Below are 22915 nucleotides of genomic sequence, written 5' to 3'. Positions count from 1 at the left end.
ACCCGTGCTTTCCCTCCCCGAGAGCTTGGGCGCGCGAGCCTTGGGCAGGACGGGCCCTGCAGGGAAGCAGCAAACACTATAAAATCAGCTAAAAGCTCTTTCTCCGCAGAAAGGTGGCCTGGCGTCAAATGAGGGACGTGGGGAGCTTCCAGGCCAGCAGCTTCTGCGCGTGGGAACTGAGAATCTGCTGCGGGAGGTTTTTCGGCGCTTGGGCTCCCGCCCGAGTGATCCACGAGGGACTGTGCTTTCGGCCGGGCGCCGCGCGAAGACGGGCAGACGCTGCGGAATTGGGGCGCGAAGCAGCAGCAGCTCCAGGTTCCTAAATCTTCCGCTCGGCCTTGCCCAAAGCGAAGCGTGGGACTGGGACGTTGTGCCCGCCGGGCTGCAGTCTCTCTCTCTCTCTCTCTCTCTCTCTCTTGTTATAGGTAAACGCGACAAATTGACAACCACTCGGGCCGGGTTGCATAAATTCCAATTTAATAAAATAATTGAGCAAGTCACAAGTAAGCAAAACAGCGCTGGGCAGCCGGGGAGTCTCCTGCTCCACCAACGGCGCGCACGATCCCCCCCTCACAGTCTCCTTATATGCGATTCCAGCCCCGGGTATATGTGGCACTTCCTGTAACTTCTGCGGTTGCGCCGGCTGTTGCTAGGGGGTCTTCTTCAGCCTTCTGGTGGTCGTGGGGATGAAGGCTGGAGTCTTCCTCTGCGTTGTGTGTGGTGACCCTCAGGTCATGCATATATTTTACAACTGTGTGACCTCGCCATTGCCATATTAGGCTATCTAAACTAACATCGCCGCCTCGCTGGCTCCACTTAATTATCTCAGGCGGGGTACATGCCCTCATTGCAGGATGTTGTGGTTTTAGCCCGTAATTAGCGCCTCGTTTCACCGTAAAATCACTTCCCGATTTGATGTAACAAACTAGCACCTATCACACTCTCTCTCTCTCTCTCCCTCGAGGCATTAAAGCTCGGAGCTCGTGCAAGCCGGCGGGAGGCCCTGGCACTGGCCCCCCAAAATCAGGCCCGCTGCGGCGGCCAGCAGAGGCGTCGGAAGCAGATGTTTGCTGCTGCTGCTGCTGCTGCTGCTAAGGAGGCCTCAACGCCGAGCCGCGGCGGCCTGTCCTCGTCGCCGCGGTCTTTCCCCAGGGACGACTCCCTTGTCGGCGGGGACTCAGCCGTCCCTTCCCCTCCGTCGCGGCGCGTTATCGGGGGTACGGCCGGGGCCGCCGCGGGGAGACGGGCAGGAGCAGGGCGGCCTGCGAGGGCAGCGCGCGGGGCTAACGCTCCTTCGTGCGGCGCCTTGGCTCCCGGCTCCCGGCTCGCGCCGTGCGGGTACCGCTCGCCCCGTACCGGGCCGTAGAGCGCGATCGAGAGCGGCTCCCCAGAGCTGCCCCGAGTCGTGCGCGACGGCAGCAGAGCTGCTGAGCCCCGGGTTCGGGAGCGCAGCGCCGGGGCGGGAGGCGCGTCCGGCTGATTCGGGGTGTTTCGCCCCCGTTCTGGAGCCGAGCGGCCGCTGCGGCTGCGCCCACGCGTGCCGGGTGCCCCCCGGGAGCGCGGGAGTCTGCCGGGTCCCCGGCACCGGCGGCGGCGCGTGGGCGCCCTGCTGGTTAGCTGCGGGGTTTTCTCCTCCTTTTCCTTCTTGCCCCTTTTCTTTGCCCAGCCTCGCGTTGGGCCCCGCTGCCCGCAGATACGCTCGGAGGAGAAGTGCTGCCTCCGCCCCAAAAGCCCCTTCCGGACGTTCCCGAAATGGCAGGTCCCTGCAGCCCCACCTCAGCCTCCCGGCCGGCGGGAGCCGCCGAGGCCCCGCGTTCCCGGGCAGCCCCATCCGCCCGGCGAAGGGCGCTTCCCGGCCACGGACCCGGCGACGGCTCGGGCGAACATCCGCCGCCGTGAGAGGAAGCCTTTGGGAGAGCGGGAGGAACCAGCCCCAAACGTGTGGAAGTGCGTCAGTTTGGGTGCGTTGAACGAGCTTTGGGCTCTCCGGGGACGTGTCGCCGCCATCGGGCCGAGCGTCCCGGCGCTGTCTCCTGGAGGTTTGGGTTAACGAGGGACGAAGCGCTAGAGCGGTTTTGTGTCGCTAAAGTTCAAAATCAGGCTGTCGACCACACAGGGTCATGCAGAAAGTGTTTTAGTGTTAATCTAACGATAAAAACCGTCCTCGCGTGATCCTCTGGAAACTGAGCATTAGGTGAGGGTAAAAATACGCGGTGCACAAGGCAACGGGCGTTGGCTTTGGATCTTTAGAGCTTTATTTGACACTCAGCCTTTATTTATTATTTTCAAGGTGCTTGTTCCACTTCAGAGATTACTGCCAGGAAGCAATTCCTTTCCTGGTGCAGTGTTCTGGGGGGGGTTTTCTTTTTTAAACTTAATACATCAGCACTGCTGGAGCAGTGGCTGGAAGGAGGCCTGACAGCTAAAGCAGTTCGGGGGAAAATGCCTCACCGTGTTTCCGTGTGTTTCTTGAATGAGGCCATTTAACTGAGATTTAGGAGAAAACAGGATCATCCGAAGCGAAGCCGTGGCTGCAGAAGCCTTCAATGCATGACAAACAGAGCAGGCTTGAAGTTAGAAACCCATAAGGACACGGCAGGGACCGAATAAGCAGGTTTTGCAGCGTGTATGAACACCCTTATTGTCAGCAGCTAAAGGCGTAATTAAAATGCGTGTAATATATGCATTGCTTTTGAGCAGAACTTAGAAAGTATTATTGACCCCTGCCCTGCAGGGCAGATTTGGTGGCTGCACGTGATTAAAGGTCTGCTCTGCTCGGGGGACCCCGGCCCCGCGCCGGCTCCCCAGGCAGCAGGTACCGCCGAGGTGGGGATGCTCGCGGGGCGCCGCTTCCCCCGTCGCCGCCGGCTCCTCGGCGCCGCGGCCGTGCCCGCGCTCCCCCGGGATCGCCGGCGACACGGTGCCGGGCTGCGACCTTCCCGGGGCCAGCCCTGCCTCGCTGGAAACAGATGGGCCGGGTCACGCCGGGACGACGATTCACCTCGCCAAAGCGGTGTGCAGCCGCTTGCCGGAGTCGCAAAGAACCTCGCCGCGCTCTCCGGGGATTTGTGACCCACTAGTGGGAAATAACGTGGAAGCCTTTTCTCTGGGGAAGCGACGCTGCTCCCAGCTCGGCGGAATCCAAACTGCAGGTCTCCGTAGCTGACCAGGGCTGGATATATCCGGAATTATTGTTACGCCCTTATGAAAAAGGGGGTGGTTTAGGGGAGAGCCTCCCTGGCTTTTTTCTGAGGCTGTAGGACAGCCAGCTCCGGCTTTGGTCAGCTGAAATCATGAGGCCGCTCTGATTTAAACCACGCTCGTTCCTAACGGGACCATAAGTCAGTCGGTCCCTCGGCTGCTCCCGGCACCGACGCTGCGTCGCTGCGCTAGGAGGAAGCTCGGCTCGCGGCTAGGGAGCACGGCTGCCTCAGCAGCGCCCCGAGGGTCCCTCCTTTCCCCGATCCCCTGCCCACGCACGGAGCTGCTCCGGGACGGCTTCTCTCGGCCCCGGCTGCTCCCAGCAGCCGCTTGCTGAGCCCGGCGCCGCCGGCACCCGCGGTGGGGGAAGCGCGCTCGTGCGGGGTGCGGGGAGCTTCCCCGTTTCATTCCCGGCCCGTTTCAACACGGATCTGAGGATCTGCTTTGACCAAAAGGGTTTGCACGGAGCTGGGCCTTGGCTTAACTGGGTCAGCTAAAGCCTCAGCTTAATCCAGCGACACTTTCCTGAGCTGGCGGCACAGCGAGATTACGGCTGTTTTGACTCTCCCGTCCTCGCTTCAGCGACTCTTTGCTGACAGCCGCTGTTCTCACGAGCTTTTGGTTATCGGCACCGCGAACTCTGCCCTGTGCAGCCCTTTACACCGCTTCTCTCAGCTCTCGCAGCCAGCCAGGCCAAAGGGACTTGCTGTTCTCCAGTCACCGATGTAGCGAGGATTTGACCCAGTTTACTTGCATTTACTTGCTGATCTTATTTCCAATTTAATTAAAAATGTCTCCTGCTTTGGGGCATATTTTCAAGGCGCATGCCAAGCTGATATATGACCCAGGGAGAGGGAAAGTAAGTTGGTTTATAGCAAAGGGATTTGGGTCAACTGTTTTAAAAAAAACTAAAGCAGCTTTTAAATGCAGGTCGATACGCAGCTAGCAAATACCGTCACCTGCTGGGAAGAGAGGGGAGGAAACAGGGCTGCAGCCCAAACGGCAGCCGTAAGGTGAATCCTCCTGCAGGTGTAAAAGCACTGGCAGGATGCTCCGATTCCAACCTTTGGGGTCTTTCCAGGGGAAATGCGGAGGAGGTCTGTGCTCGCTGGTGAGCACGGCCGCTTCCCACAACCGGGGGAAGGGACGGAGCCCCTCGCCCGAGCTTGGCAAAATGCCCCGGGCCCGGGGCAAGGCTCCTGGGGGGGGCAGGGCGCTGCTCCCCCCCTTGCCCCCCTGTTGCAGCTGCGTTGCCCCCCCCCATCCATCCTCCTATCCCTGTTGCCTGCCCCCCAGCACCCTTGGTGTTTCCCCCACTGCATCTGCACCACGTCGCTCCCCTACATCCCTGCTGTGGCTGGGTCACAGCCCCCTTGCACCCCTTTTGCACGTCCCTTGCCCCCCCCCCTTGCACCTCTGTTGCAGTCACATTGCAGCTGTGCCCCATCCCCTTGGATACCCCCTGCTGCATCCCCCCGCACCCTGGTTGTGCTGCTGTTGCAGCTGCACTGTATCTCCCATTGTATCCGTCGTGTATCCCTGTTGCCTCTCTCCTGCATCCCCCCCTTCTACTCCTGTTGTATCCCCACTGCAGCCACCTCACACACACACCCCCCCTTACATCCCCGGTGTAACCCCCTTGCACCCCGTCGTATCCTCTTGCATCTCTCCTTGCATCCCTGGCGCACCCCTATTGTATCCCCTTGCATCCCTCCCTGCAGCCCCATCCTAACCCCCCTTGCAGGCCCATCGTATCTCCCCCCCCCCCGTTGCAGCCCCATTGTGTCCCTCTTGCATCCCCCGTTGCACCCCCCTTGCACCCGTGCTGTATCCCCTCCATCCCTCCTTGCACCCCCCCTTGCACCCGTGCTGTATCCCCTCCATCCCTCCTTGCACCCCCCCTTGCACCCGTGCTGTATCCCCTCCATCCCCCCTTGCATCCTCCCTTGCACCCCCGCTGTTTCCCCTCCATCCCTCCTTGCACCCCCCCTTGCACCCCCGCTGTTTCCCCTCCATCCCCCCTTGCACCCCCCCTTGCACCCGTGCTGTATCCCCTCCATCCCTCCTTGCACCCCCCCTTGCACCCGTGCTGTATCCCCTCCATCCCTCCTTGCACCTCCCTTGCACCCCCGCTGTATCCCCTCCATCCCTTCTTGCACCCCCCCTTGCACTCCCGCTGTATCCCCTCCATCCCCCCTTGCACCCCCCCTTGCACTCCCGCTGTATCCCCTCCATCCCCCCTTGCACCCCCCCTTGCACCCCCGCTGTATCCCCTCCATCCCCCCTCGCAGCCCCCTCGCAGCCTCCCGCAGCCCCGGCGCAGCCCCCCTCGCCCCCGCGCAGGCCGCGCGCTCGGCTGCGCCCCCGCGGACCCCGCCCGGCAGCGGGGCGGAGGGCGGCGCAGCGGCGCCTTGCTCGGCACCGGGGCGGCGCTGCCCGGCGCTACCCGGAGCGGCTCGGTGAGCGGCGGCGGCGGCGGCGGGGCCGGGGGGCGCGGGCGGGGGCGGCGGGGCCGGGGCCGGGGCTGGGGGGCGCGGGCGGGGGCGGCGGGGCCGGGCGGCCCCCGGGGCCCGGGCGGGGCCCACGCGGGGGGGGCGGGGGCGGGGGCGCGCGTGACCCGCTCCGGGCGGCGGGGGGGGGGAAGGGGGCGGGAGCGGGGGGGAAAGGCCTCCCTGGAATGCAAGGGGAAATTGGGAAGAAATTAAAAACAGGTATAATTATTTTGCATTAAATTTCAGAAAAAGCGGGGGGGGAGGGGAGGGAAGAGCAGAGTGGAGCAGAGCAGAGCCGAGCCGAGCCGAGCAGAGCCGAGCCGAGCAGAGCAGAGCAGAGGGGAGCGGCGCTGCTGCTGGGCGCTGCTGTTACTTGGGGGTCCCCGGCATCCCGGTGCAGCGGCCTCCTGCAGGGCGCTGCGGAGCCGCTGGGCCCCGGGGTGCCTGCGTGCACAGCGAGGGCGCCCGAGGGGGGCCAGGCCTGAGCGCGCCGCGATGGCTGCGGCAGCGGGTGGCCGGCACCCTGCACCGCAGCCCTCGCCAGTGCTTTGCCCCCGTGGAGCTGTGCGGGGGTGCTGAGCCCCGACGCCCTCGTGACATCGGATGTGTGGTCGGTGCTCCCGGCTGTGCCTGCGCGCAGGGACGGGGAGCGCGCTGGGAGAGGCGAGGGCGCGTTAGGAGTTTTTAAGGCAGCATCTGTCGCTGGCGCCGCAGCCTGCGCCGGCTGCGCTTTTGCGCTGCGCTGGGGCCAGGCCGGCTGGCGAGCGGCAGCACCGGCTCGTCCTTGTGCTGCCCGCGCCGCGGGGGCACCGCTGGGCCGGGGGCCGGCGCCAGGCTCGCGTCTGTGAGCCGCGGTGCACGACCGCGAGCGGGGCAGAGATGCGCGTTTTGGGCAGCGGCGCTCCAGGAGTCGGGATCTCGTTTCTGCCGTCTGTAAATAAATAGAGGCGAAAGGGCCCGTTTCCTGCTGCCAGCCCTCCGGAGGCTGCGTTAAGGCTGGTAGCTGACTGGCTGCTGGACAAACGCCTTTAAATATGGACAGATTTTAATTGATAACTATCCTGTAACTGGCACCTAAAAGATCCCACTGCAAAGCACGCCTCGGAGAAATGGCAGCGCCGGTTGTGTCGCCCGTTAGCGTGGAGATTATTTCTGTGGGTGCTGGCGCTTCTGAGGAGGGGGAGCTCACGTGAGAAACGGGTTACTTGTGTGTTTTTCCTTGTGGTGTTCGCGGTGCGAGTCGGGGTTTCTGGGATCGCTGCGGCTCTGCTGCTGAGGCCCATCAAAGGCTGCTGTTTCTGCAGGGGGATCTTAAAACTGGTTGATGTTTCTGCTTGGTAAACTCTTCAAAAAAGCTGACGTGTGCTTAGGTGTGCTTCCCAACTTTTCCCTCTTCCGAGTTTTCAAATCTGTTGGCCTGTTAGTCGGAAACTGCCTGCTCCAGCCCCGGGGAAGGAGAGGGAAAGGGGAGCGCAGGGAAGTCACCTTGGATTTCAGGGACTCGGTGCCGGCCGGTAACCTTGACACTTGCGTTTTGCCGTGTCTGTTTAAGGAGCACGCGGACGTGATTTCTGCGTTAGGAAAAGGCCTTTCGGGCGCTGCAGAGAGCGGCAGGGCGCGCGGGCTGGCCGCTCGCCGCCGGCGCCCCTGAGCCCCCCGCTCGCTCGGCTGGCGGCCGGTGGCTCTGCCGCTGCGCACCGGTCCCCGTGGCGTGCGGTGCGAGAAAGGCCGCCGCTCGGGAAAGCCTCGCCTTCTGCCTGGGGAACAGTCTGAGCCTGTTGCAGTGTTCGTGGTGGGGTTTTGTTGGTGGTTTTCTTTTTTTTGAGATAAATGCAGTGTTTGTGGTTCCTTACGCTGTGTCGTGTGCTGCTGCTGCTGCTGCTGCGGTGTGTTGTGTGGGGGCTTGCAAAAACTCGGTGTGTGCACCTGAGCTCAGCCCTGCGTCTGCTCCGGCTTCTCTGGTGCGACTGAGCTCGCAAGAGAAGAAACCTCGGCGCGGTGCAGCCCGGCCGAGGCGGCAGCTGGCTCATTTCTGGATCTCTTCTGGAGATCCGGCTCGGCGGTGCGGGGAGCCGGCGCTCCCAGCCGTGCAGGCTGCGCGCCGCGGCCGCTCCTCGGCCCGCCAGACCTCAGCAGTGCTGCGCTTGCGCTGCGTGTGCCGGCCTGGCCTGATCTGCTTTTGCACGTTAATTCATGAGGTGCTTCGGGAACCTTTGGGGAAAGCAGCAGCGATGCGCTGGCTTTGTGTAGCGCCTTTCGCTCCTGCCACGCAAACGTCTCCGGGTGACCGAGCGCCTTCAGCTGATTAACGAGTTGTGAGCTGAAGCCTCGTGGCTGCGCCCAAGGAGCTGCTGCTTGCTTTTATTTGCAAGTGCAGGATGTCTCTCGTTCTCAGCAAACGGCCGTGCCTGGCCCTTGGCGGATGCCGCTCGCGCCCGTCCCTGCTCTGCTGCACCCCCTGCACGGCGCCGCGTCTGCCGGGGGCGGGAGACGGCGGAGGCGACAGCGCAAGCCGGGGGTAACCATGGGAATCGGCGGAGGTGCTCCGCGGAAGCGGAAAGCGGGTGCAGCAGCGGGGCAGCTGGAGCGCCTGCGCTCTGCCGCCCTGCTCGCCAGTGCCCGCGCAGCATCCCCGGGGCGTGCAGCATCCCTGCAACATGCAGCATCCCCGGGGTGTGCAACATCCCCAGGGCAGGCAGCTTCCCCGGCACGTGCAGCATCCCTGGGGCAGACAGCATCCCCACGGCGTGCAGCATCCCCGCGGCGCGCAGCATCCCCGCAGGGCCGGGGCGCTCCGGGGGTGCCGGGCTGGGCAGGCGCGCAGCCCCAGGCAGCACGCGGTGCGCGAGAGCGGCCAGGCCCCGCGAGACGGTGCGGAGGCAGTGCGCAGGAGTTCCCGGCAGCGGTGGCATCGCCGCCTGCCTCTCCAAGAGCCCGTCAGGCTTTGCCAGCCCCGGCGCGCCTGCAGCGGGGTGCCCTGATCCTCCCACGGCTTTCTTCAGCTGGACCAAAGCCGCTACCAGATTCAGCCCAGCGTCTTTCTGGCTCTGTAGTAATTTCGTGGGACTGCGCCACATTGCAGCCCAATTTATAGAAGGGCTTTGGAGCACTGACCATCTCTGGAGAAAGGAATTTAAGGCAGACAGGAAGGGAATGGGAAGGAGCTTAGTTAACACGCTTTTTTTAATAACTGTAATCATTTTAAGCACAATTCTGATCCCCATTTCCTTGGCTCCTGCTCCCTTGTTTCAGTTCAGCCCCTGCTGCGAATTTTCCTGAGGCACGGGCATGAGGACATGGTGCATTTTAAGCGGATGAGTGTTATCTCCTTGGAGAGCTTTTGTGTGCTCGGCTTGCTTTCACTTTGTCTGGGATGTCAGCTTGCACTTTGTTCCTACTTGGAAGAAGCGCCCTAATTTTGCTTTATTGCCTAAATGCCTATAAATAGGGGAAGGGTTGGTCAGAGGGTAAATGTGATGCGTCTTGAAGGGAAGCTGGTGGTGGCTTAAATATCCCAAACGTGTCGTCTCTCTCGGCTATAGCACGTGAAAGGAGAAAAAGCAGGAGTTTGATTTTGCCTTTTTTCTGTTCCAGTGATTTTTTCAGAGCACCATTGCTGCCCATAGCGAGCAGGACCCGCACCGAGAGGAAGAGGGATCTCGGCGAGGTGAGCTGTGCTTCTGAAAGGCTTTCTCCTTGCTGCTTTAGTTTCCGAGTGAAGGAGGCAGAGCTATCCCTCTTTGCTTAAAGGAGAAGGCGAGTTCAGGGCTTTGCCTTTGGACTGACTGGGCACTGACAGAGATAAGATGATCCAAAAAGTTATGGAAACTTTTAGAAAGAAGTGGGGGGTAAGGGGAGAGGGTGTGTGTTTTTCCCCTATTTTGTCCTGGATACAACCTTCCTTTTGTTACAGGTCCAAAATGTTGATGTCTATTTTCTGTGCTTGTTTTTTACTTATTTTAGAGAGACAGCAAAAAGCACGGTCGGTTCACGTCAGGAATTGAAGGATACGTGTGTGTGACAGGGTTTGGTCTCTTGATGAAGGAAGCGCGTCCCTGCTCTCCGGGGCCGGGGGAGTTTAGCCGTGAGCGGGGCGCTGCGGGGAAGCCGGCGCTTGCAGAGCGCTGCGAGCCGTCCTTGCGCGTGCGATAGCGTTAGGAGGCTTCATGTGAAGGACGCCGGGGAGCTGAGCCGGGACGCGCGTGCTCCGACAGCAGCAGAAGCCCTGCAGCGCAGGCGTGAGGCCTGGGAGGGGCCAGCGCGGGCTGGGGCTGGGGGCGACCGGCTCTCGGATGAGGGCTCGCAGCCAAAGACGGCTCTGCCGGGCTTCTCGCTCCGTGTTCCCCGCGGCCCTTCCCGGAGCGGCGACGAGCGGGCGCCCGGGGCCGGCAGCAGCGAGCCGGCGCTGGGCTCGAGCGGCGGATTCGAGGTCGGTCGTCGTGTGCCGGGGGCCTGGGATTGGGGCCGGGCGAGGGGAGGCCGCTGGCGACGCATCCACCGCTGCCAAAAGTGACGCGGAGCCTTTGCGAAAGCAGCCGCGAAAGGGCGCGTGCGCGTGCGAGGCGGGAGAGAGCCCGCGTCTGACCTCCGATCCTTCCCGACGTGTGCGCAGGTGGGGCCGGGCCCCGGGCAGCGCCATGGACCTCGACGTGCTCAACATGTTCGCGATAGCCGGGGGCACCCTGGCCATCCCCCTCCTGGCCTTCGTGGCCTCCTTCCTGCTGTGGCCCTCAGCGCTGATCAGGATCTACTACTGGTGAGTTAATTAGCGCCGGCGCCGTGATCGAGGCGCCGGGGTGCGGAGCGTGGTGCCCCCCGCGTTGGGCTGCTGCCCGCGGGGCCGTTGTCTGCCAGCAGCAGCAGCAGCAGCAGCAGCAGCAGCCCGGAGCAAAACCGCTGCGGGGAGAGAGACGACCCGAAGGGCTGGGAAAGCTGGAAGCGGGAGGGAGGGCGGCAGGTGCCGGGGAGGCGGCGCAGGCGCTCGTGGCCGCTCCGCGCGTCTCTGGGCTGCCCTTCGCCAGGGCAGGGGCTCTCGCCGGGGAAAGCGGTGCTGCTTCTGGCCGTGACTCCTGCGGCCCCAGCCGCGCAGAGCCCGACCTCGGCGGTGCCGGGGTGTCCCGTGCGAGCACCCGCTGCCTCGCCATTAGGAGTCTGCTTTGAGAGGGAAGGACTTTGCCCTCGGGAGCGGCTGGAGGAGAGGCTTCTCTCCCTCTCCCTCGGGGCTGAGGCGTCAGCGACGTCGGCACGATGCTCTTCACTGCCCGTGCGCGTCTTGTCCTTCCTGGCAGCGGGAGGCAGGCGCTCGGTCTTTCTGCCTTCGCTTGTCCCGGGAAAGCAGCAATGAGCATCCTGCCGGTTTTCATTCCGTGGCTGGTCGCGGGCGAAAGCTGGGATCAGGCTCCTCTGGGAAGTGGGGGCAGCCGCGCGTGGCCCTGCCTGCGAGCCGCCACCGCGCGTGGGGTGTTTCCAAAGCAAAGCGCCCTCCTGGAAGAGCCGGAGCCGGAGCGGAGCGCAGAAACCCGCCCCGCCGCGCGGGCACGGCAGCCTGGCTGAGCTCGTTCTAGTGGAGCATTTGTTAGTGAGCTCGTAACCAAAGTGTTTGGGAACCGACAGGTGGGGTGGGAGATGTGATTAAAGCCTGGCAACTAAAGCTGCGTGAGGAGGAGTTTCCTCCCGCTGCGCATCGCGCCGGGACCCGTGAGAGAGAGCATCATCCTGCAAGGGCAAGCAGATGGTCCAACAGCCTGCTGCAGGGCTGCGAGAGCTGCTGCTGAGCTGCTGCTTCGTCCTGTTTTCTGCTTCGCGAAGGAAAGAGAATCGGGTTCCCTCTGTGTCGTTAAAATCTCAGCACCTCTCTGGTTGTGCTCAGGCTGGTCGGCCCGGCTGTCGGCTGTCACTGCTTGTGCCACGGGAGCCTGTTTGTAGTGGACGGGACGGAGGTCCAGGCGTTGCTGTTTCTGTAAGTGACAGGCGTTTTTTTTAGCAAGACTAAACTCTGAGAGTGATTGGAGCGAAGCCTTCAGAGACACACGAGCGAGGATTGCAAAACAGAGAAAATGAGGCAAAGGCAGCTGATGCCGGAGAGCTTTTGTGAGTCAGGTTGAGTAGGAGGTAAGAGAAGAACTTGTAATGTTGTCCTTTAAGGTTGTAGATTAGGGCCTAAATGAAAACACAGCATGTGCCAGTCTGTCTGTGTTAGGCTGAGGGAGGGACTATGTAAGCAGAGGCCAGTGGGATTTTTTCTTTTGAAAGGCAAGTGTCTACACCTTTCTTTCTTACAGCGTTTGTTGGCAGCGTTTGGGTCTGTTATGGGACTAACTGAGACACTCTGTGTTTTGTGTGCATGCACGCCTCCTTTCTTAAGAGACATCTGGTGATAAGAGAAGATTTGTCTGTCTTTTCCATTTGCTTCTTTTTGAATATGCCCCCTTTTTTTGCGAAATCTTTGCGTTTCCTCCTTGGAGGAGGCCTTTGTTCTCGCCCCTCTCCCTGTGAGCCTGCGGACGAGTGGTCCGTCCTGCCGGCCGCAGCAGCTCCTCCGTCCACAGACCTCCCGCTGCCGGGTGTGCGGGTCCTTAGCCAGTGTGTGCACAGGTCACTTCGGGTCCTCTGTAGCTGACCACGTCCATCCCCTCCTTCACTGCTAATGCTTCTCCAGGCAGCGCGCGACGTCGGCGACTGCCCCAGTGACCCCAAGCAGTAGATCCGTCTTCTTCTGCCTTAACCGGTTAATCAGTTTAGCTGCCTCGGCTCAGTGTGTTAACACCTTGCGAGGGATCAGTTCAGCTTTGCACAGATTATTTCGTCTTCTCCTGAACTGATCCATCAGCTAAAAATGTTATCAACTTGCCCATCAGTGGTTTACACCGATGTCTTTGAGGAGAGCACTCCTAAGTCACTTACTTATTCAGGGAGAAATTCACCTCTCTGTGTAGGACCAGCACCGAGCCTGGGTGCTACTTAAGCCCCACTAACTCCCTCAAAAAAGGGATTAAGATAAAAGAGGATTGCAGTATGCCTAAGCTTTGAGTGGGCAGAGAGCTAGGATGGCCCAGCACAGTGTTGGTGACCTTGCTGCTGTGTCTCAAATCAATTCTGATATTGTGTGTAGAAGTATTTGCCAGGGTTTTGGCAATCAGGAGTAGCCCAGTAGTTGTGCAGTATCCTGACAAGCCTTACTTTTGACCTTTTGGGAAGTGCAGAGTAACTGTGCCTGCACCTCAGTCTTGAATTGCACGTGTACAGCGTGTGTCCAAAGTGTCACCAGCAATCTTTGCCCAGCTCCCCTCTGGCCAGTAGTTTCATTGCATCATCTTTAAACAGGTTGCAAACATTTTCTGTCGGGAGCTGTCTGCCTTTCTGCTTTCAGGGGAATAACCCAGGTTTCCTTGGGGTTAGCCCTGATGTCTTCTGGGGTGTTTGACTCTGTGGATGGTTACGTCTGGTCCTTTGCGTGTGTGCCTAAACACATTTTTAAGGATCATCCAGTTGGCATGTGGGAAACTGGTTTCTGTGATGCTCCTAGGTCACAATTCTCTATTGCTGGATCCAATATACTTGCCCAGGGTGTGATGAGGGCTCATGGCCACAGGGCTGCAAGGATGCGCCCAAATAAATCTATGACAGATCTCTCTGTCTTACCCACCTGGAACAAGAGCCCTCCCTTGGCCTCCCTGTCCTGCATGCTGCCTTTCCTATGTGTGCTCCCTTTCTCTCTTGAGCCTTTTTCCTTCTATCAAATGTCAAGGGTCTTCAGCTCTAGGGTTGTCATTTTGGCCCATTTCCATTGCCTTAAGGGTATTTTGCACCTTGGTTATATGGGGTATATTTTGCAACTTTTTAACAAATGGAGTGTCTCCATGAGCTGTCACCTGTAAGTAAAGGGTCTGGTCCAGTAACCAGACGCTCAGAATTAGTCCCAATTAAACCACGGCAAAGCCAGCGTGAGCTGGCTAACTGGCCTTAGGTAACTAGCATATCTGCAGCTGAGCTTGGACCTGTCACCTGGTTTATATTCCCACCGTCCCGTTGTGCCCTGCTCACTGGTGTTATTTTCTCCTTGTTTCCAGGTACTGGCGTCGAGCCTTGGGTATGCAGGTTAGATATGCAAACTACGATGACTATCAGTTTTGTTATTCCTATAGAGGGAGACCTGGATACCGACCGTCTATCCTGATGTTACATGGGTTCTCAGCCCACAAAGACATGTGGCTGTCTATAGTCAAGGTAGGACTTTGTTTCTCTCCTGTCAGTGCTTAGCAGGAGTCGATGTTACTGGACTTGGCAGTGGTGCGGGGGTGGAACAGCTGCATGGATACAATCTGGGACGATCATTTTAACATGCCAGCAGAACCCTCCTCAGCTCTGTGCTCATTGTTTGTTGGATCCTCTTCATCCCTATTACATGCAAATCTGCAGGGGAAGAACAGTAGGTACCTACCTCCTTCACAGGAAGTGAGTCTTGCCCGTGGTTTCTCATCATTTCTTTCCTTGATATATGAGCTGATTTATTCTGGTGCAAGAGTAACCAAGGGCTTCTAGGAGGAAAGTGAGCCCCCTTTTGCCACCTGTAATCACCTGTTTCCTTCCTTCCTCCCTTGGTTTTCACAGCAGTTCTCCTTTGGTCTAACTGCCCGGGTTTTGTTTCTGCAGTTCCTCCCGAAAAATCTGCACTTAGTGTGTGTTGACATGCCTGGTCATGAAGGTACAACCCGGTCATCGTTAGACGATTACTCCATTAATGGGCAAGCTAAAAGAATACACCAGGTAAAGCCCCAGCAGTGGTCTCCTCTTACTCTTCATGTTTACCTTTGCAGCGTGTATCAGGAATGATGGGGCTGCTTTAACTCTCTGAAGTAGAGCGAAACCTTGCTGTCCCCTGGGCAGAGGTCAGAAGTTGAGGACTGGTGCCACGTAGATGTGGCATCTGAGAAGTTGTTGCTTTATTCTCCTGAAACCTGCAGGTGCAGGTGACGTCCTGCTTTGCCGCCCTGGTGCGAGTTTGGCAATCCGTGCCCTGCATTAATTGCTTCTGAGCTTTGCCCTGCTGCTGTTTGTGTGCACCTCTCTCCCCTTTTCTTTCTTACCAAGCTGGACTGCAGCATTCTGCAGAAGGACGTGGGAGTTTGCAAGACTTTGGAAAACTGACCCATTACTTCTTCAAGGGCTGCACTCAAAATACGTGATTGATTAGCCAGCACACCCTTAATGCTTGAGGCACACCTGAGTTTTTCAGTTTGATCACCAGAAAGTCATATGTGCAAATTATAGCCAGAATTAGTATCCCAGAAACGAACACACTCATAAAGAGGGGAAGCACTGCGTGAGAGGGGAGCTCTTCTGGGCTTGGGAGCACAGAGTTATGAAATGGGCCCCTGTTTTCAGCAGTGCAATGGCTTAGCAACACACAAATACACAGTGTAGGCGGACGACTAGACCAACAAGGTCCCTGTGTGTTTGTGTAGGGGAAAGTGCTGTGTCCCTCCTTCTCCTACAGTAACCATATGCAAACATGCATGTCTTCAGTCCTTCTTGTCTCACACAGTCTTTTCCCACCACCAGCAATAAAAGGAGGTCTCTCACTTTCTTCTCCTGCTGTAGCTGATAAGTAGGACTGAACCTTCAGCTCTGCAGAAAGTGCCAAGGTTTTTGCTTGCTGTCTTCAGTGTTGCCACCAGACTGGCTTCCAGATGTGCCTTCTTCTTGTTGCCCTGTTGCTTAGCTGCCTACATGATGCAGCATGTGCAGACCTGTTTTTTTATGCACATTAATGCTTTTGCACCTGTGTGAGGGTGGGCTCCCTTGCCATGGGAGCATTGGACCTCCCCTACTCAGGCCCAGGAAGCAGAGCTGCTCTGGCAGAGAGAAAGGGGCAAGACCAGACTGGGCACTGGGGGCTTTCCCAGCTCTTAGAAAGCCTTTCTCCCCCTTAACCGTTTAGAGACTTGTGGCTGGAAGGAGGGGTGAAACCAGGACAGGAATGAAGCAGATGCTCCCTCTACAGCGGCCTTCTGCCACCACCTTGTGTTTGAAGACAGTGCATTTTTCTTCTTGAGAGGGTTGCAGACGCTGTGCATAGCACGGCGCACGGAGTACGTGGGCATCGGTGGCTCTCCTCTGGCTCTGGTGCATGCACGGCAGGAGGTCTCCTCTGTTGTGTCTGCTCAGCTCCTCACGACAGGGATCCCCGTCTCGTTTGGGCTCTGTCTGGGGAACGACACATGCATTTGGGGGTTTAGTTGGCTGCTTCCAGTGGTACAGCGTGTGTCATGGAGACCTTGCAGTGCCCCGGGGATCCTTTTGGGACTGAGCCACACGGGCAGGACGTGCCCAGCAGGGCCCTTCCTGGCCCCAGGCTGCCGTTGCTCCCGTTGGTTCGAGGAGCGGCTCCAGGCTCTCCGGAGGCAGCTGTGGCTTTCCTTGGAGGCGTTCCTGCAGCGTTCCCAGGCCGCGGCCCAGCCCTGGCCAGGAGCGGGCTTCTGCCCACCATGCCCCAGCCCTGTCTCCTGGTGTCGGATCAGGCGATGTGTGGTTACACAGCTTCAGCCTGGGGTGCCTTGGAGCCCCGGCAGCTTTCCCTGCTCCGCAGGGCGGTTTTCACCCCCCGCTGCTGTGCGTGACTGGAAGGCGCTGACGCCGTGCCGGGAGCAAGCGATGCTCCTCTGGGAAAGGCTAAGCCCTGTTAGCCCCCTGCCCCGTGCATGTCCCCCCCTCCCACTGCTGCCGTATCCAGGTCTGCGCCAGAACCACCATTCTCCAGTTTTTGTGCTTAATTTCGCTAATGACCCCATGCCGAGGCTTCCTCTTGCCCGACAATGCTCCGTTCTGCTTCCGTTGCAGTTTGTTGAGTGCATCAAGCTGAACAGAAGGCCCTTTCATCTGGTTGGCACTTCGATGGGAGGAAACGTCGCGGGAGTTTATGCCGCTCAGTACCCAGACGAGATCTGCAGCCTGACCCTTATATGTCCTGCAGGTGCGTAATACACGAAAGACCAAGCGTGGAAAGAGCAGGCAGGGCTGGCAGGGAGCACACTGCGCTGGGCATATACCATTTTTCAGAGCAGATAAGAAACTTCGGCCTGGACCATTACAAATCAGGCAAGGCATTTGCCTGGCAGAGCATTTTTGTTTGGAGGTGGGGGCAAGCACGAGGGCTGTGGTATTAACCGCCACGGTTGGTACAAATCCTGCTCAGGTAATTGCCTTCTGCCCACTTCTGTCCCTCCTGCGCTTTCAAGTTAAAAGGCACTTCTCACGTTCTGCTGTAAACAAGGTTCATGCAAAAGCCCAGGGTGATGCCGATTGCAAAATAGACTTTGCATGCTAAGTAGTGCGTTTTAAAATAATGCATATGTATAATCTTAAAATCTCTGGCAGTGCAGAGTTCTAGGGCACAGAGCACCTAGGAGGAAATCATGGGCTTGTCCTGGCTGCTGTTTTCCAGGGCTTTGGAGTCTTCCCTGTTGTTCCTGAACCCATGCTTAGAGCTGAGACTAGGGGAGATGGGACAGCCCCTGGTCTTGAAGAAAATGCTTTTTTCTCTTGGAGTGGCTGACATTTTGCCATGGCATATTTGTAGTCTCTCGGTTTTGGAGAAGGAACCCAGGCAGTGAAGTTTGGTCGGATCTTGCTGTACCTCCCTGAGAGCCCCAATGGGTCTTAAAGCCGGTGCAAACCGTTACTGCTGCCGGGGGGTGCAGGACCCAGAGAACACGGTCCTCTCGCATTTGGGCACTCTGCATGGGAAGAGCGCTTTGGGGCCATGCCCAGACCAGTGGGAGGGTTGCGTGCCCGCGTGGTGCTTCCTCTCCGTCACCCCTGTCTCCTGGCCTGATGCCTGGCCCGACACATCGGGCGAGCCTGTGGATGAAACGCAGCAAATGGGACACAGGCTTTGCAGGGAGCTTTTCTGTCGGGAAGGGCTTTGCTGCCTCCTTGTCGCTGTGACAGCTCCTTCCCGTCCCATGCGAGGAAAGCATGGTTCTGCGGTAAGCGATGAAGCAAAAAGTGAAACGTTACTGTCTGTGCCGCTCGGCAGAGCAACGAGATTTTTCCCTTCCTCTCAGGGAGAGGTTTTGGCTGACTCTTCCCGTGTGTTATTGCATGTGTAACCTTGGTGTGGGCTTTATGAAGAGCTTTGAGGTTAAGCTGCTACAAGATCTTTCCCAGCTGGTCAAAAGCACATAGAGTACATCTATGTTGCATCAAACCGCTGGGCACAGCAGTGTCAAAACTCGGATCAGCAGGGAAGACTGGGTTGTCACTGGGTAAATACTAAGACTGTTCCATGCACAGATTTTTCGCTCCCTTTCTTTGTTAAACGGGCGAGCAAGCGGCGAGGCCAGGGACCTGGACTCTGTCTGCGGGGGCTGTCGTGGTCTCCGCTGGGTTTTAGCGCTTGCACGTGCTTGTTCGTTGTCTCAGGCCTGCCGAGTTCGACCGAGACCAAATTCATCAAGCAGCTGCGGGAGCTGCAAGAGTCCGAACGCATCGACAGGATCCCGTTAATCCCCTCGACGCCCGAAGAGATGGCAGATATGCTGAAACTCTGCTCTTACGTTCGCTTTAAAGTGCCCCAGCAGGTGAGAAACCCGAGCCGTTTGTCTGGCTGCCCTCGGCTCAGGCTTGGCCGGCTGTAGGAAGGGGACTTTGGAAGGGAGGGGATTGCAATTACTTTGCAGCCTTTTGAGCATCAGCGAAACTGGATCTGTCGGGTGCTTGTTATTTATGGCAGGTTTCAGTTTTATTAAACAGGCAAGCGTTCTAGCAGAGGTGGGTAACTTGGAGACCTTAGTCTGGCTCTGTCTTTAGTAGTGCTTTGAGAGTATTAACAGATCCATGTATTTTTGGCCTCTCTAGGTTTCTGCTTAAAAGCAAAGCTTGCTCAAAAGGTTATTTCTTGACAGCAGTTCTCTCTGGCAGGGGTCTCTGCTCCCTGTCGGCACTCATTTCACCGACAGAAATGCTGATGGGGATGGAGGAGGGGAGACCAAGGTCTCTGCTGTCCTTCTGGCCCAGGGATCGCTGTGTGCACAGGCAAGGGAACCCCTGGCAGGGATTTCTTCATCTTTTCAGTATCTCCGTGGCTCAGAAAACTTTCCCTTTAATCTCATTTTTCCCACTGCAGCGCTAGCTGAAATTTCCATGCGTGAGGCATGCAAGTTCGTTGGCGCCTGGCTGGGAAGTAGAAGTGTTTTTAGTAAATATAGCTGGCAGGAAACGTTAAATAAATAAATAAGAAGGCTATTGTCCGGTCTGGAAGGGGATTGTTTGTTGCTTTTCTAGCAGAAGTAATGGAAATGTTAATTGCCTCATTGTGAGGCTAGAGGAACTTGGCAAGGGGCTTGCTATTAAGCTGATTTTCCTTAGGAAGCCTGGGATGAGCAGATTGGAGGATATGAAAGAATGTAAGGCAATGCCAAGACCATTTTTTGGCAAAAGAATAAAAAAAGGAAGAAAAGCTCAGTCATTCCTAAGACAGTCTGCTAGGGGTGTACCACTGGCCTTGGAAAATTGCAGTCTGCCATTATAGAAGACTGAAATAGCAGTTATTGAAATACATGTTACTTAAGTGCTGTTGAAACAGCCTCCTATCAAGACGTGCCTCTGACGGAGCTTGCACTGGGGCCCCGTTGTGCGAGGCACATGCTGTGGGCAGTCGGCGCAGTCCCAGTCCTGGCCACGCGCCGCCCTCCCAGCTCTCCCAGCGCGGGCTGCCCCCCGAGGGTTTCCCTTTGCTCCCTTCGCAGATCCTGCAGGGCCTCGTTGACGTTCGCATCCCGCACAACGATTTCTACCGGAAACGTAAGTGCATCGCCAGAACCGACCTTGCCAGGCGTGCGAGCCCTATCTCAAGGGCTTCAGAGAGGGTGTTCCTGGTGCCCCCATCCCCAGCAGACCTCCTCACCCCATCTTCCATGTCCTCGTGCTGGGAGCATGGAGGAACATGATTAATAGATTTGGGGAAGCACCTTAGTGCCTGGTAGCAACCCGTGACCACCTACAGAGTTGGTGGGGCTGCTGCTTCACCCTCATCCTCCAAGGTAGTTTAATTAGCACTAATACCTGCGAAGAGATGGGGCTGGAGGAGGATCTCTCCGTACTAGAGCCTGATGGCAGTGCAGAACGAGACCTTTGCAAAGACCACACTACTGGGCTCTCCTGCCGCAGGCTCCCCTTCCCGTGGGCTCCTCTTCCTCAGGCCGGTTCCCACGGCCGTTGCTGGGAGCCTGCCTGGGGGAACATGGGCAGGGGTTGTCCCTCGCATGGAAGGAGAAAGCATCCTTCTCGTGGAAGACTAATTCTCCTTCTGTGCACACAAGTATTTCTAGAAATCGTGGATGAAAAGTCCAGACATTTGCTCCATGAGAACATGCACAAGATCAAAGCGCCAACGCAGGTCATCTGGGGAAAGCAGGACCAGGTACGCAGCCATCCCGTGCCTTGCCTGCTCTCTCCCTGCTTGACCTCCTTGGAAGGAGGACCAGGAGCGCATCTCCATGTGCAGCTGCGTACGCTTTGCCTGCAGATGTGTGGTGCTCTGCAGCATACTGGCTCATGGGACCCCCATCCACCCTGGAGGATGGCTTGGGAATGATGGAAGGAAAGAGGAGAGACAGCCCGGGGGGAGACGGGGAGAGAAGCAGGCCGAGCTTTAGCTGCTGGGACTTGCCTGGGGTTGGTGGGCAGGAGAGGGGCAGGTGCCGGCAGAGCCAGCGCCCGAGCGCAGTGACAGGCGTGGGCTCGGGAGAGGGACTGCCGGCAGCAAAGAGAGTTGTCTTGGCAACTAGGGAGAAACGCGCTAGTCCGTGGGCGGGTGGCAGGGTAAAAGCATGGGGCTTCGGTCTCCTTTTCCGTGTTTATATGTAAGGATAGTTAAGGAGGGAGGAGCAGGGAGATTTGAGGAGGAGGGGAAGAGGCAGGACGCAGGCGCGTAAAGGGCCATGTAAATGCATAAAAGCACCTGCATTTGGGTCCCCGCGGCAGGCGGGGAAGGGGGAATGAGCATGGTGCAGGGCGCGCGAGCCCGCGGCGGGAGGCAGGAGCGTGTCCTGGCGCTCAGCCTCTCGCGTGGATTCGCAAAGGCGGTCCCACTGGGATTTCTACAACAGACAGTGAAACTGAGATCTGCCTGCAAACAGTTACTCGTTTGTTTGTTTGTCTGTTTGTTTGTTTTTCCCCCCCCTATTGTTCAGGTCCTGGATGTTTCTGGAGCTGACATTTTAGCAAAAGCCATTGCCGACTGTCACGTGTATATTCTGGAGAACTGTGGGCACACGGTGGTCGTGGAGAGGCCCAGGAAGACGGCGAAGCTCATGCTCGAGTTTCTGGCGCTGCTGCACAGCACAGAGAACAACAAGAAACAAGCGTGAGCGCCGCGGGGAGCCCGGCGCCGGAGCCAGATGTTTTCAGTTGTAAAGTACTGATGCTTTGATAAGTTCTCAGGGATCTCGTACAAATCACGGTGAATGTGCCAAAGTCCCTGAGGAAGGCAAAATCACGTAAATCTATAGCACTACTGACACATGGGGACCTAGGGATCATTGAACAACCTACATATAGGCAAAAATGGGAACAGAATCTCTGTATTTTCTACTTACACATAAAGTAGAAATGATCTGAAATCACAAAACACTAGCCATGGAACATGCTGAAACTCTGTAGGCAGCCCATGCTCTGTAAGTTACCGGCATGTAGTTGTTAATGACATTTATCTAAAATACACGAGAAGTGTAGGAAGGAAGGAACGTCCTGGACTGAGACTTACAATATTTCTACTCCTTAGACTCTGCTGCGTTGCATGCGATATTGTTATAAGAGAATCCTAATGTTCCAGGCATTTGCTAATGTGCTGTTTATGTAGATCATTAACTTATGATTTATGCAGAAAAAAAACCCAGAAAACTTCATGTGTGAAAGTAAAATGACTATATGTCCAAAATGTTTACACTTCTGGTGAGTGAATTTTTTAAATCCCTGAACAGCTCCTGTGTATATGTAATGCCTTAACAGTCTAGAGTAACGACGTCCGTGTCCAGCCTGGCCTCGGAAGGGGGGGTGGTTTCCTCTGATGTGAAACCTGCCTATTGTAAAAACGCAGCGTAAAGACAGCAGTTTCAGAGCAGTTGTGCAAACAAGTGGAACAAAAACTCCTGGAGCTATTCAGTCGCTTAGACGTGGGGCCCGAGTCAGGAATAATCCTGCGGAGAGACGTGCGAGTGAGCACGTTCAGGTTAACGCCAGGGCGAACTCTTGCCTCAGCTCTTTTCTATTACGGTGCGCTGCTGAACATTTTGATGTAAATGATGAACTTCTTAATGAATTCCATGAATTCTGTGGATGATGATGTCACTGAAAACACATGTCACAGATCCAAGTGTAATGGGAAAAGTGAAAGAATAGCAGAGTGCAGCATGGGCTCACGTACTCCCTAGCCAATGTGAATTGTTAGCAGATGTCTCAGGCTCACGTGGGATGCATTTTAAAGTATAGTGGTGTGGAAAAGTAAAATTTGGTAGTGTTTCCTTTCAATAATTGATAACACCTAACCAAGTGAAATTATATACAAAAAGGGGGAAATCCAGACAAGTTACACTTTGCAGCCCGTGGGGCACCTTCTAGAGACTGATTCTGCTGCGTTAATCCCCCCCCAGATGCAGCTCCTCGCTGCGTCTCCCCAAATTAGCTGCTGGACACTTGTAGCTAATCCCGCTGCGTGACCTGGATGAGAAACCTGGTTCCTGGTCTCAGGCGTTGCGTGATTTTGGTGGAGGGTGAAGCCGTGCGTGGTCCTTGTGAAGGCAAGCGGGAGGAGGCCGTTGGACGTCTGTCACCACACAGTCCCTTTAGACACCCTCCTTGGTATCAGCACCTGATATTTTCTAGAGGCTCTCCTGTAGACTCTATATGTAAGCTTGTATTTCTGAGAACCATCTTCTCACTATTTTTCCAGGATGCTATGACCTGTGTATGTATTTGAAGCTCCCTGTTAGCTTCTCTTCTCTTTTTGTAAGAGAAGAAATGGTGTTCTTTCAGAAAATTAGGAAGTTGCTGTCAGTTGCTTGGTTATTGTTTCTACTACAGGAGCTGATGAAGAAAAATGCTGATCGTTTTACATGGTAAAAGCCAGAAAAAGTTGCTGGATATCTACGTGGTTTCTCCTATGCCGCAGATTGCTGTATGCAAAGGATTTAAATGGCTATTAAAATCTAGTAATTTAAAGA

The 22915-nt window shown here is 57.1% G+C and overlaps 1 protein-coding gene across 5 annotated transcripts in view; it reads left to right on the top strand.

Annotated features, from left to right (window-relative positions):
- Positions 1–22915, top strand: part of ABHD6 (abhydrolase domain containing 6, acylglycerol lipase) — a 23994-nt gene extending 1079 nt beyond the window's left edge. The window contains exons 1-11 of one of the 5 annotated variants that reach the window (XM_067303723.1): positions 5607–5660; positions 9288–9360; positions 9657–9675; positions 10306–10449; positions 13763–13919; positions 14346–14459; positions 16533–16665; positions 18117–18274; positions 19442–19496; positions 20015–20115; positions 20888–22915. In XM_067303723.1, the coding sequence (XP_067159824.1) occupies positions 10331–10449; positions 13763–13919; positions 14346–14459; positions 16533–16665; positions 18117–18274; positions 19442–19496; positions 20015–20115; positions 20888–21064 (1014 nt within the window). In that variant the 5' untranslated portion in view covers positions 5607–5660; positions 9288–9360; positions 9657–9675; positions 10306–10330 and the 3' untranslated portion in view covers positions 21065–22915. Of the gene's footprint in view, positions 1–5606; positions 5661–5868; positions 5913–9287; positions 9361–9656; positions 9676–10305; positions 10450–11714; positions 11805–13762; positions 13920–14345; positions 14460–16532; positions 16666–18116; positions 18275–19441; positions 19497–20014; positions 20116–20887 lie in introns of those variants that run through there. The other 4 variants (XM_067303720.1, XM_067303721.1, XM_067303722.1 and 1 more) reach the window with 4 other exon arrangements.

This window comes from Apteryx mantelli, chromosome 12 (genome assembly GCF_036417845.1).
Source record: "Apteryx mantelli isolate bAptMan1 chromosome 12, bAptMan1.hap1, whole genome shotgun sequence".
Lineage (NCBI taxonomy): Eukaryota > Metazoa > Chordata > Aves > Apterygiformes > Apterygidae > Apteryx > Apteryx mantelli.
The sequence above is the reverse complement of the archived record's forward strand: the minus strand, read 5'-3'. Positions and strand labels throughout refer to the sequence as shown.